At 42.1% G+C, this 14856-nt stretch overlaps 1 protein-coding gene across 2 annotated transcripts in view; it reads left to right on the plus strand.

The window, feature by feature from the left end:
- The window catches only part of ZNF236 (zinc finger protein 236), a 348597-nt gene that overhangs the window by 39704 nt on the left and 294037 nt on the right, over window positions 1-14856 (plus strand). For both annotated transcript variants that reach the window (XM_033934375.1, XM_033934376.1), the window contains exons 2-3: window positions 5892-6034; window positions 14342-14506. In XM_033934375.1, coding sequence (XP_033790266.1) covers window positions 5892-6034; window positions 14342-14506 — 308 coding nt within the window. The remainder of the gene's footprint in view (window positions 1-5891; window positions 6035-14341; window positions 14507-14856) is intronic.

A 14856-nucleotide genomic window follows, 5' to 3' on the forward strand; every position in this document is an offset into this window, starting at 1 on the left:
GTGTCCCCTCGGACATTGACCCAGGGGCCAGATAAGGAAAAATAAGAGAAACAGCAAAGAGAAAACAAATCAAGGGGGAGAAAAAACACCCCTGCTTCAGAGATCGCACAGGCCCCTCTGGTTGAATCGCAGGAGAAGATATGACAACACATAACTTCGGCCCCGATTCTTCCGAGATGCGGATCCTCGCTGGAAACTGCACCATAAAACGGATTACTCTATTTCGCAGCTCAGCACAATAGGGCGCCAGTTCTCTGCGCCGAGTAGCAACCTCCTTCGAGTAGTCGTGAAATAGCAACGCCTTTTGGCCTTGATGATCCAGAGAGCCCTTCTTTCGATAGGCGGTCATCAGCCTGTCATTGTCAGCAAAGTTTAGAATGCGGGCAATAACCGATCGAGGCTGCTTCTCTCCCTCCTTACGAGGGCCCAGGTGATGCACCCTCTCCACTTGAAGACACGTGTGTGGGGCCGCCAGGCCCACTGCTTCCGGGAGCCATTTTTCCCCAACATTTCACAACTCTGAGTTCTTGATCGATTCCGCCAAACCAATAATACATACATTGTTGCGGCGCCCCCTATTCTCTTGATCTTCAATTCTGGCATGGAGCATTTTATAGTGGGCTTCCAATTCACGAACCTGCCCCTCTATAGTAGCTGTATCCTCCTGATCGGAAATCCTCTGCTCCACAGCTTGTATACGCTGACCGTGCCTTTCCAAACCATCACAAATATTTATCCTCCACCGTGGCCTGCAGCATGGACATCAATTACAGCCGACAGGTTCTTAGTAAGCTCCTTCACTGCGGCATCATAAGAACATAAGAATTGCTGCTGCTGGGTCAGACTAGTGGTCCATCGTGCCCAGCAGTCCGCTCACATGGTGGCCCTCTGGTCAAAGACCAGTGCCCTAACTGAGACTAGCCCTACCTGTGTACATTCCCGTTCAGCAGGAACTTGTCTATCTTTGTCTTGAAACTTTGTCTGGAGGGTGTTTTCCCCTATGACAGACTCCTGAAGAGCGTTCCAGTTTTTTACCACTCTCTGGGTGAAGAAGAACTTCCTTATGTTCGTAAGGAATCTATCTCCTTTCAATTTTAGAGAGTGCCCTCTCGTTCTCCCTACCTTGGAGAGGGTGAACAACCTGTCCTTATCTACGAAGTCTATTCCCTTCAGTACCTTGAATGTTTTGATCCTGTCCCCTCTCAATCTCCTCTGCTCGAAGGAGAATAGGCCCATTTTCTCTAATCTTTCACTGTACGGCAACTCCTCCAGCCCCTTAACCATCTTAGTCACTCTTCTCTGAACCCTTTTGAGTAGTACCATGTCTTTCTTCATGTACGGTGACCAGTGCTGGATGCAGCACTCCAGGTGAGGGCGCACCATGGCCAGGTACAGCAGCATGATAACCTTCTATCTGTTCGTGATCCCCTTCTTTATCATTTCTAGCATTCTGTTCACCCTTTTCACTGCCGCAGCACATTGCGTGGATGGCTTCATCGACTTGTTGATCAGAACTCCCAAGTCTCTTTCCTCCAAGTACCGCCCCGGACATCCTGTATTCGTACATGAGATTTTTGTTACCGACATGCATCACTTTACACTTATCCACATGGAACCTCATCTGCCATGTTGATGCCCATTACTCGAGCCTGATTATGTCACATTGCAGATCTTTGCAATCCCCCTATGTCTTCACTACTCTAAATAACTTTGTATCATCCGTAAATTTAATCACCTCACTCATCATACCTATGTCCAAATCGTTTATAGAGATGTTGAAGAGCATGGGTCCAAGCATGAAGGAGCCAACGCCATGCTGTCTACACAGGCCCTGTGCTGTGTTGTGGGCTGCCTAGAGGTCTTTATAGGTGTTCCCTCTGCTTGCAACACCACTGAAAAGTCCTCACACGCTCCCCAATCAGCAGTGCAGAGAGAGATTCTGCAAACCGTTAATGCCAAAGAAACTTATATATAGTCCGCGCACTGAAATAAAAGTAAATTATTATGAGAGAGGTCATACTGAAGCAAGGAGCCTCCGCTTAGCTCAGGGTCATCACGTGACCCCCCCCCCCCCCCCAGCATTATTACATTTCAAGTAAATTACTTCACAGCAAAAATACTCCAATTACCACTTTTCATGGAAATTTTGATGTTAATCAGCAATTTTTCATTTAGTTTTTACTACCACTTGGTTTCGATAAAGAGATATGAATACAAAGAGCTGAAATAAATGAGTAATTATTAACACAAAAAAATAAAACATTTCAATAAAAATCAATATCTTTTCTTAAATATTAACTTATGAGACACAGAATAATTACACAAATTAATAATTGTAACGTAAATAAACCTATACTTGTATTTTTATTGTACTCTGAAGGTGAAATATTTCCTGGTAGGTGCATCAAGCAAGTCAATTCAAGACTAATGGCGTGGTAGGTATTATTATCTTCTGATTCACTGCTACTATTAGTGGAGGTAAATGGTGTGTTTTGACTAGAGGTGCAAATTTGTCTTGGGTACCAAAGGCGTCTGCTTCGTAGTACTTAATATGAATAAGTAACTGGTTGTATCGTTGTTTTTGACTGGCTTAGATGACTGGAGAAATTTCACGACTCTAGTTATGACTTATTGGATTACATTGGCTGGGCTGCAGAGATGTTTGTTATGGGCCGTGAGTTTGACATGCTTGCTCTAAACCAGTGTCTCTCAAACTTTCTTGAGCCGGGGCACACTAAAGGTAGTGGCCAAGGCTCGAGGTACCCAGAAGTGCACAGATGTCGCTGTGATGACATCACGTGCATGCGTGACATCATCATGTTGACATTCACTCAGGCGCGGAGGCCCTCCAGACAGGCCCTGAAATGCCAGTAGGGCGTGCCTGCAGGGAAGTCTAACAAATATCAACTGAGCACCCCCAACCACAGACCTCCCAAGCTCCACCCTAGACCCACCCAAGCTCTTTCCCAGATCCTGCCTCCTTTACTAATTGTAATGCAATTTTTTCCATTCATTTTTCATATGTACACAATATACACAGCAGATATAAATTCTCAAAACTGATACATTTCAGTTGAAAATAAAATCATTTCCCCTACCTTTGTTGTCTGGTGACTATTTTTCTGTGCTTTTAACTATCCCCCTCTTCTATTAAACTGCGCTAGCAGTTTGTAATGCAGAGGGCCGAGCTGAATGGCTCACGCTGCTCCTGACACTCGTAGGAACTCAATGAGCATCAGGAGCAGCACGGGCCATTCAGCGCAACTCACCGCGCTATCACAGTTTCGTAAAAGGAGTCCTATGTTTCCAGTGCCTTCTTATCCATTGACTGTTTTTCCCTCCGTCTTCACTTTCTGCCTTGCATTCACTTTCTTTGACATTAAGTTAACATTCAATTTTTCAATTTGTCTGCTTTCTTCTCAAAATCTACTTTTCCATGTCTTCCCTTCCCTTCCTATCTCTCTCTCCTTCCCTCCCTATTTCCATGGTCTGACATTTCTCTCCTCCCCCCCCCCAAGTGGTCCAGCATCTCTCTCCTTCCTTTCTCCCCCTTCCCATTCTGGCATCTCTCCTCTCCTTCCCTTAATCTGGCATCTCTCTCTACTACTACTCCAATACTACTACTACTATTATTTCTATAGCACTACCAGACTCCCCTCCTTTCCTTCCATTCCCTGGTCTGATATCTCTCCCTTTCTTTAGTCATCTCTCCTCCCCCCTAGTGTAACATTTTTCTTTCCCTTTCTCCTTTCTGCCCCCTGCAGTCCATCTCCCTTTCCTTTCTCCTTTCTGGCCCCCCCCTCCCAGTCCATTTCTCCCTCATTTCCACCAGTCTGACATTTGTTTCTCTTCCTCCTGCATGCTTCCCTCCCCTAACCAACATCTCTCTCCCTGCATGAGTCCAACTTTTCACTCTCTGCCCTCTCCCCCTTCCCCCTCCCCCGAGTTTGACATTTCTCCTTCCCTCCTTTCTGTCCTCCCCATCCATCTTGCCCTCTCCATGAGTCCAACCCTTTCTGCCTCTTCCACACTTTCTCTCTCCTTGCCTCTTCCCTCGAGTGACATCCTTCCTTCCCACTCCCCAACCCATGTTCTCTCCCCATGCACCATTTCTCCCTTTCATCACTCTCACTCCTCCTGTAACAATTTTCCTTCCTTCCCTCCCTCCAACCCCACTCACAGCTAATATTCTCTTTCCCCATCCCCCATCTCAGCCTCCCCTCCAGTGTGTAGCATCTTTTCTTTCCCTCCCCTTTTGCCAGGTCCAGCAGCATCTCTTCTCCCTTCCCTTTCCCTGCCCCCTGTCCAGCAGTACCCCTTCTCCCTTCCCTCCTCCCCTGCCAAGCAGTACTTCTCCTGTCTAGTGGCAGCTCAGTGTTCTTTTAACTTGGCCACAGAGCTGCCGCAAGGATTAATTTAGACACGGTTTTCATCAACAGCCTCGGGGTCTTTGCTAGGCCGGCCCATTACAATGATGTGACTTCCTCTTTAGTCGCATCATTGTAATAGGCACACAGTTTGTGATACACTGCTCTAAACCATATATTCTGTTTTAAGTCTCTGATTTATAGCAGGATTTGTGGAATTCACTTGTGAGTCAAATATGGAAATGTGGTGAAAAAGGCACATTCAGGAAATTACTTAAAACACAATTGTTTGTAAATGCCTTTTTCTAGATATTGACCCTTCATGATTGCTGACATCTGAGAATCTGCTCATAATTGTTTGCACCGGCCTTTTTGGCATCTATCTTTCTATTGCTGACTCTCCGAGGATTTGTTTACTCATGTTTGCATAGTTATTTTGTTTTATAAATTTATGTATGTAGTATCATGTAAAGTTTACTTTGTAAACCATTTAGGTCTTAGATGGTATAGAAATTTTTAAAATAAATGGTAAGAGAAACCGTGAGTGCAGAAACCGCGTATACGGAGGGAGAAGTGTAAACTGAAGGGGCAGGAGCAAGCTTCCTGGGAAAGAGGCGGAGTTGAAAACATGACTTGATAGTTTTCTCCAAGCAACTAGTGAGTTGAGACACATAACCCAATCATTTCAGTACAACTAAACATATCTACAAGAAAGAAGATTACAGAGGTAAGAACCTAATCTTTCTTGATGCTATTAGCCAGTGGTTTGACATCAACTACAAAAAAGAACAGTCCTGAACTTCTATTATTAATTTTATGTATGAATTCAGTATATGTTTTTTTCTGACTATTTCCATTTCAGACAGTGACCCTAATCCCATTCTGTCTTGCTATTACTGATGAAACCACTGTAATCAAATCTCCTCCCCTCTATCAATCTGTTGGTGTATGTTATAAAGAGCCAGCCAGAATCATCAACTTAACAGTAGTGTTCTCACTTCTATTGCCCCCCTCACTGGGCTCTGTGAGCTCTACCTTTATGACATTGGCCTTGGACCCTAAAACCATGCCTCTCACTTAGTAGTGTGCAATGTTGCCATTGAGCCACTACCCATAACAGGTGTTTCAATTCAGTTATGAGGCACTCTAGTTTGTGATAATATAAAGAATATTAATGATAACAAATATAAATAAAACCAAAGAAAACAAGATGAAACCTTTTTTATTGGACTACTGTAATACATTTTTGATGAGCTTTCAAAGATCATAAAATTTCTGATCTGAAGAATGGTTACCTTCGAAAGCTCATCAAAAAAAATCGGTAGTCCAATAAAAAAGATATCATTTTTCTTTTCTTTGTTTTATTGCTATTTATTATCTTTAAAATAGGACTAACATGGCTACCTATCACTTTACTGAAGAATATTAAAATTTGAGGGCAAGAGGTATGTTTCAGTTTTACTTGAGCTGAAATAATTATTTCTTAACAAACTTTTTTTGTGTTTTATTCCTATAATTTTGTAGACGGAGTTTTAACACTAAATGCAGAAAATACGAATTATGTCTATTCAGGACAAACCCTCTGCAAATGTAATATCTGCATGCTGTCCTTTCCTAAAGAGTCACAATTTCAGCGGCACATGCGAAATCACGAGAAGAATGACAAGGTATACTAACTAAACTAAATCTTGGACTTGTACTCGTATATCGGGTCATCTCTGAGAAACAAGGCTTGTTTTAGTTAACAATAGTTGTAGTTGTTTCGATGAAGTTAATTCTTTCTATTACTGTGCGCAACAAATTTTAACTTTTTTTTCTAGGGCATGAAGAAAATGAGGTTTACTTTATAGAATTTTACTTCCTGTGTATGAAAATAGCCTGAGTTTTCTCCTATCACATATAGTTTTTAAGTAAATCGCAAATATTTATAGCATGAGACGTCATAATGTAACGTAATGCGCTGATTTAAGAGTTCCTATAAATATTATTTTCTAGAATTGTTTTGCTGTTGAAGTGCGTTTATAAACAAGATTAGGAGCATGCCCTGATATTGTTTCTCCATTGTAGCACTGTCCTGGTGAAACCTTTCCCAGTGCTCATCACTAACACTACCAAGATTTATCAGGGGCAAAAAATCCAGATGCGAGTGGAGAAAATTAATTTTTAGTGATATGTTGCATTTGTAATCACAGAATGTTTTAAGCATCGTCTCCACCATTTGGACCTAGTCTGGTGCCTTCCTATTCCACAGAAAATTCTCAATTACATTCTTGAATGCTATCCATGCAATTTACTCACATCCTTGCAAGACTTCAAAGTGCCTGTCTCTCAACAATTCTCTTATTTGTGGCCCCACAAAAATGTCTTCCTTTAACTTCTGAGTACTTGTGAAAAGAAATTTTTCATGTAAATAGCGAAATCCTTCACCTTCCTTATTCATAGCCTTAACATTTTTCATAAGTCCTAGCTTTATGTGAAGAGGTGGCAGTAGTAGCACTTGTTTTGGATCAACAAGAGGATGATGAATTACATTTTTTCTTCCAGCAGGATACAAATTATTACAAAGTGGCCAGTCTTTAATGATGTAATGGGATCCTCTGTCTCGGCTATCCCACTCACAGATAAAACAGCAGTACTCTGTGTAGCCCAACTGCAGACCAAGTAACAATGTGATGACCTTCAGATCAACAAAATCTGCCACCTGTACTCACTGTACTTAATATGATCTAAGAGGAGCTGCAAATTTTCATAAGTTTCCTTCATGTGGACAGCGTGACCAATAGGAATAGATGGATATACATATGTTTCCATTATGTAAAAGCACTGCCATCAGACTTAGCTTTGATGCATCAATGAACAAGCGCCATTCATTAGGGTCATGACTTTGACCAAACACTTGGAATAATCCATTTATATCATGACAAAATGTCAGTGAGTCTGTCATAGAGAAATGTTCCATGAGGTCCTTGTGACGATTTTGGAAAACGGAGATTTTGGTCTCAGGTGCCAAGAGATTCCACTGACAAAACCTGGAGCCTGAGTTCGGCTTATCTCTTAAGCCTGTTTTACAAAGCCGAACAGCAACAGCCCCAAAGCCCTTTAATTCTCTATGGGCTTCAGAGCCGTTACCATGCAGCAGCTGCTAGCGCGGCTTTGTAAAACAGGCCCTTAGATAAAGTAAGATCTCAAATGAGGTAATTTAATTCTGTCTCAGTTAAGTGAGGCTCACCTGAACTTGAAATCAAGAACTTGGGATCATTTTCAGATTTCTATTCCTTAGTCATCAGAGCCCTCTTCCAAATCCAATGTATAAGTTCTAGGTGGTTTTGGAATTGGAAGATTGTCATCATGAGGCAAAGATCATATTGCAGATTCAAGATTAGGATATTGAATTTGACTTTGTTTTCAAAGAAAATCCAGACACTTTTGTTAAGCAGAAATAACAATCTGTGCAATGGCCCTTCTGTTCTGTCCAAACCATTGGAACAGCAAATGGCATTGAAGGACGAACGCCTTTCAGCCATGCTCCAAGGTTGTGGCACAAGATTTACAACACATGTGAGGTACCCAAACCTTATCTTGATCCCCAATTTTGCAGCCAAAATAGAGTTCATAGGCTTTCCTTATGAGTGGAGTCATATTTCTCTTCTGAGACTTAACTGTATACTCCACACAGACATAACAGAAGATGTCAGGGTGGTTCGCACACTTTCTTGACATTATACTAACCAAACTACAAATACATTTCAAAAGCAACAACTTGATAACTAAGAAGCAAAACCCTAATACAAAATTGACAATTTAATCTCAATTGTGCTGATGAAGCTTGAAAATTGCTGATGATGCAATACAACGCATCGCTCATGATGCAGTAGGCCTACTGCATATTTCAGCTCCGCCTCATCACCCATAATAATTTAATTATATAGCACATTATTACATCATTAAAATTAATACTTTAGCTTAAAAATCTAATTTGAGGCAAGCTGTTTTAATATTTCAGAGATTGTTATAACATTTACTCCAAGCATTAGAAAATATAGTGAAAATGTTAATTTTGGCATTATCCAATCCAATCCTTTAGTTTTTATATCAGGTCATCCTCTTAAAAAGAAGCTCGACTCTAGAACACCCACTATAATTCATGCCCCAAAACCTCTGTTGCACAGTGTTATCTGCTGGAAAACACTGAATCAGAGTAGTTTTCAGAATTTTTTGAAAAACTTGAAGGGATAGACAGGATCTTATTTGAGATGGTAGGTCATTCCAAATTGCTGTTAGTAAATAGGGGAAGAAATGAACAATTGTACTGGTAGATGTATGTATGTTAGAAGAGAAAAAAGGAATATACAAACTGTTTCAACATATGTTTGTGGCTATAATTTTATTTTCAGAATCCATTAACAAAAGATTTATTAAAGTGGATATATCTATGTTGTATACATTGCAGCAATAGTCTCTGTAAGCTGTTAATGGGACATAACCAGGTCAGTCTTCAAAAGCTTCAGTGTCAAGTCTTTTAGCCTTTGAAGCAGACCGCTGGGGCTTTTCACACAAACATTTAACCTGATCCTTCCTGGAAACATACAGAGGGGCATAATCAAAACATACATCTAAGTCCAATTTGGATGTATGGTGCTATGCGCCCAAAGTTGGCAGTGAGAAAATGCCCATTTTTGGGATAAATACATCGAGAATATATATACCGTATTTTTCGCTCCATAAGACGCACTTTTTTCCCACCCAAAAGTGGGTAGAAATCTTGGTGTGTCTTATGCATCGAAGATACAAATTTTGTTACCCCCGTACTGTTGTAAAACATGTCCACCACCGCACCACCTTTTTAACCCATCCACCCGTTGTCATCGTACCTTTTTAACCTGGGGGGTCCAGTGTGTATACCTCCCTCGTCCTATTTCTTGGCCAATGGTGCACAGGTCAGAAGCGAGGATGTCAGGAGCAAGCTTTACGCTCTTCTGCTTGGCCCTGCGCTGCTTTCTGAATGGCTACCATCAGTTCTTGCGGGACTTGTGAGAACTGATGGCAGCCATTCAGAAAGCAGCGTGAGGCCAAGCAGTAGAGCGTAAAGCTTGCTCCTGACATCCGTACTCCTGACCTGTCTGTCTCTGGTCGGGAAATAAGGAGGAGCCTGGCAGAGCGAAGGCTGATAGCATTGTCAAGCAGCTCTGTGTACAAATCAGCTTGCTCTGCTGCGGCAGAGAGGGAGAGAAGCTGGCTAGAGCTGCTGGACTCACGAGCAAGGGGGTGGGCTGGAGCTAACCGACCCTCGAGCAGGGGATGGGTGGGCAGGATTTAAAAAGGTATGGGGGGCTGGCTGGCTTGGGGCTGGCTGGTGGTCTGACTTGGGGCTGGCTGCCACTACACATAGAAAACATAGAAACATAGAGTATGACGGCAGAAAAGGGCTGTCGGCCCAACAAGTCTGCCCACTCAAAGAACTCACCCCTAAAAGAACCCTCCCCTTAAGCATTTCCCCAGAGTGTACCCACATGTTTATCCCATTGTTTCTTGAAGTCGAGCACGTTGTTGGCTTACCATTAGATATGCCCACCACTAGACATGTCCTGTACCCTGTCCCAGCCTACTACTGGACCACCAGAGGAGGGACAGGGTACAGAGCACACCATTTGGTTCAGAATATTTTTTCTTGGTTTTTCTTCCTCTAGAGGTGGGTGCGTCTTATGGTCAGGTGCGTCTTATACAGCAAAAAATACAGTGTATATATTTTTCAAAAATCATCTAGCTGACCATCCAGGCTATTGTTTGTCCAGACTGCCAGAATGTCTGTCTTTATACCATATTTTTGAACAAAATTTTGTCCAAGTCCCAAATGTCCAGAACAAGATCATTTGGACATGGGAGGAGCCAATATTGTAATGGACTAGCCACCCAGACATGGCAACAGAGCAGTGGGGCACCTTAGAAGGCACTGCTGTGAAAATCACAAAAAGGGTGCCACATAAAACATCTCATCAGAACTCCCTTATAGGTTATGGTGAGCCCCTCAAAACTCCCTAAAAACCCACTATACCCACCTGTCTACAACCCCAATAGCCCTTATGGCTGCAGGTGGCACCTATATGGTAGTAAAGTATGGTTTGGGGAGGGTTTGGGTGGGCGCACATGTTCCACCATAAATGTGGTTAGAATGGCTTATGGGCCTGGTTCCTCCCCTCTGTAGTTCACTAGCCCACCCCCTAAGTCTAGGTCGCAGCACGTCCAAAAAATCAATTTGATTATTGGCACTGCTGGTTTATCTGGAAAGAGGGAATGGAAAATGTATTTACACTGGTATGATATACAGGCCTTCTTCACAGTGGGAAGAAATGGACAAAGATTTAATTGAAGACATTCATAAGATAGCTAGGAAAGGGAAAGTACTACTGGTATGTGATTTTAATATGCTGGACGTTGAGTGAACCATCTCAGCTGTGGTATCGTCTAGAAGCAAGGATATCTTGGATTCGCTACAGGAAGAATTATTCCGGCATGAGGAGGAAATGACGTCATTGTCTAATATGGACGCTTGATTTTTCAGCTCCGCATACCCTCCGAGTATTTGTGCTGAGTCCGCCTGATATCGCTGATTTTTTGCTACTTATGGGGGTAGTTTTGCTGGAGGAAGCTGTGCCCTTTGGGATTTGGTGGTGGATGGCTCAATCCACACGGAAGACTTTGTGTGATTTCGCATTTGGTACGGTGGGGTCTGCTACGGTGAAAGTTATGTCGAATCCTGAAAGCGAAACTACGCTGTTGCTTTCTAGGGTGGCGGACGAGGAAGAGAGCGCATTGCTTATAGCGGTGGATCCGCTGGTTGAGGTGCAAGAGATGTTTGTTGACCTTCACCAAGAAATGAAGTGGGGACTTTACTACTCTCGCTACTGACTTGCATGGAGAAATGGCGGCATTGGGGTCGCGTGTGAGTGAGGTGGAGACCCAGGTTGATGAGCACCATGTAGCGCTTGGACAAATGGATACCCGCTGCAAGGAGTTGCACTCTCAGCAGACTTTTCTTTTTGATAAGCTTGAAGATCTTGAAAATAGGAGCCGCCATGCTAATTTGTGAATCAGAGGACTCTTGGAGGTGGCGGAATATAAGGACTGTGAGAGGGTGGTGCAGCAGATCATCGGTGTACTGTTTGCTGGGGCTACAGATGAGGGGCCTCTTTCACCGGTGGCAAATGAGCGAGTACACAGAGCTTTGGCGGCTCTGAGAAGCAACAAACCCAGAGATATTATTGTGTGCTTTAAAGAGTTTAAGGTGAAGAATTGTTCTGGCTTTTAGTAATGGAACCCATGTGGGATAGAACTATTTTGGACTTGGTGCATACAAACAGGAGAAGTGTTCCTGAGATTATGGTGGGTGATCATTAACATCTAGTGATCACAGAATGGTGAGGTTCAATATCAAAATGAAGGATGAGAGGACTTGCTCAAGGTTGAAGGTTTTACACTTCAAAAGAACTAACTTTGTTAAGATGGGAGAATACTTCAAAGAAGAGTTAGTTGGATGGGGACAGCTGAATAAAGTAGAAAAGCAGTGGATGAAACTGAAAGAAGCTATCCTAAAGGTGGCAAATCTTTATGTCAGGAAAGTACATAAAAGGAAAAGAAGGCCTCTTTGGTTCTAAAATGCAGTAGCTGAAAAGGTGAGAGAAAAAAGGTTAGTCTTCATAAATTACAAGATGTCGCAGAAAGAAGAAGACAGACAAAAATATGTGGAAAAACTACAAGAAGTGGGAAAAGCTGTCAGAAAAGCAAAGATGCAAATGGAAGAAAAAATAGCTGATAAGGTAAAATTTGGGGGACAAAACATTTTTTAGATATGTAAGTGATAGGAAGAAATGTCAAAATGGTTTAGTAAGGCTCAAGGGTAAGGGGGACAAATATGTAGAAACCGATAAGGATAAGGCTGAACCGCTTAACAATTATTTCTGTTCTGTGTTCACGGATAAAAGACAGGGAGTAGGACCACAAAAGATGAGCGCAAATGGGAATGGATGTGTAGTAGACCGGGAAAGATTCTCAGAAGAATGTGTTTGTGAGAAACTAGCTAAATTAAAAGTAGACAAAGTGATGGGCCTGACTGGATACATCTGAGGGTACTCAATTAACTCAGAAAGGTTCTGGTGGCTCTGTTTCATCATTTTAATGCTTTCTTAGGGTCTGGTGTGTTCCTAGATGACTAGAGAAGAGCAGATGTGGTCCCTCTGCACAAGTGCGGAAGTAAGGAGGATGTTGGGAATTGGAATTACAGGCTGGTTAGTCTGACCTTGGTAGTGAGTAAATTAATGGAAACGCTTCTTAAATGGAAGACAGTGAGATTTCTAGAATCGAATGGACTGTAAGACCCGAGGCAGCATGGTTTTACAAGAGGCAGTGCTTGTCAGATAAATCTGATTGATTTCTTTGATTGGGTGACCAAACATTTGGATATGGGAGGGGTGCTTGATGTAGTGCACTTGGACTTTAGCAAAGCTTTTGACACGGTGCCACATAGGTGACTGAAAAATAAATTGAATGCATGTGGTATGGGCCCCAAAGTGACAACTGGATTAAAAGCTAGTTAAGTGGAAGGAGACAAAGGGTAGTCATAAATGGAGTTTGCTCAGAGGATAAGGATGTTGGTTAGTGGAGTGCTACGGGGATCTGTCCTTGGGCCAGCTCTATTTAACATCTTTGTGAGTGATATTGCGGAAAGTAGGAAACTATCGATTCACTAAGCAGAAGAAGAAACACCGATTTGAGTTTGCTAATCCGAAAAGAAGCGACTGCTGAGGACCAGGCGCTTACTATCCTTGCTGACTCTCCTGCCCTGAAATATCAGTATCGAGGTTACAACCCCATATAAAATAACCATCAAAATTAAAAATAAAACTGTAAAATATGTTTATATATGCGTAAGAATTTATTTTTTTATATACTCTGTAAAAAGTGCATTGTGAGCCCATGGTTTTAACCTGCAGGTTTAAAGCGTGTTCTGTTCAATAATCTGGCTACACAAAATAATTCACTGTGTCGGTCACAAATCATTCCTTTTTAAAAATGTCCAACTCATAGGGCCAGCAAAAGTAAACTACAACCACTCCTCCCCCTTTCTTTTGACCTCGTTTGTGCTTTGCCGCCAATGACCCCACCCACTAACTATGTAGTAAGGGCGAAGAGACTAGTGCATGCGTAAATTGCATCAATAAACAACAAGGATACTCTGTGCATGCATTTCAATCGCTCTTACAGCGATCAGTGGGATTGTTATAGGGCGTGCGTCCGCTCGGATCATTTGCATCTAGAATCTGTAGTGAATCGGTCGCTCGTCAAAACTCGGCCAAGAATCGCCCAACAACGATCCAGATCGGTAAGTTTAGTGAATCTAGACCCTAGTTCCTTGCTTCATGCCTTCACATAACTGCATTGACTTGTAAACAATCAGTCTGTACTTTTGCCAAGCAGTACTGAGCAATTTGTATTTGTGAACTGTGTAGCTCTCATTTCATCATTGCTCCTCACAATGAAAATAAACTATACAGTGGAATGGCCCTGTGCTTGGGAGTCACCCACTCATTTACCTGTTTAAATGCTACATGTCGATGGAAAAAGCTTAATCACTTGCCTGTAGCAGATGTTTTCCTTTGTAGGATCAATCAGGCACACAATCTCTCCCAGGTCTTCAGGAGCTGTAGGTTTCCTTGAGTTATTGAACTAACTCGGGGCCTGAAGAAAGGCCACCCATACTCAGAACATTATACTAGTTCTAAGCTCTGGGAGATCTGTCCCTTCCAATGCCTTGCAATGAAGTTACTCACTTGTGTGCTTGATTAATCCTTTTGTCATAGGAAATCACCTTTTACAAGTAAGCAATTTAGCTTTACTTTATGCACTGGCCATATATTCTATAGAAAATGTATATATTTCATTTATGTGATGTGTTTTTTTTTCTTCTTGTTTTTAAATAGCCCCACCGGTGTGACAAATGTCCCATGTCATTCAACATTGATTTTAACTTGACACTTCACAAATGTACTCACAATGTGGAAGATCCCACATGTCCTGTGTGCAACAAGAAATTCTCCCGTGTGGCTAGTCTCAAAGCCCATATAATGCTTCATGAGAAGGAGGAGGTAATCATTTCATATAACATTCTGATTTAAGATTTCCCCTGAGGACTATTTTCTTTGTAATGTAAAATATGAGATTAACCTTTCTTTGAAGGACGAAGCTGTGCTCATTTACCCCAAAAAAATGAGGGTGAAATTTTCAGTCATTTCTGTTCATATAACAGGGGTTTATGTGCAGAAATGGAGCTTTTCAAAATGACTTCACACACATCCATGTTGCTGAGTGCAGAGTTCAGGCAGAGAGTACACTTACATGCATAGTGTTGGATATCTAAAAGTCTGCACCTGTTTTCATGAGTTACACCTGCACAAATAGCAAGTGTAACTCTGCACATACTTTCCTGAGTCTGTTT

The sequence above is a fragment of the Geotrypetes seraphini genome, chromosome 2, assembly GCF_902459505.1.
Source record: "Geotrypetes seraphini chromosome 2, aGeoSer1.1, whole genome shotgun sequence".
NCBI lineage: Eukaryota > Metazoa > Chordata > Amphibia > Gymnophiona > Dermophiidae > Geotrypetes > Geotrypetes seraphini.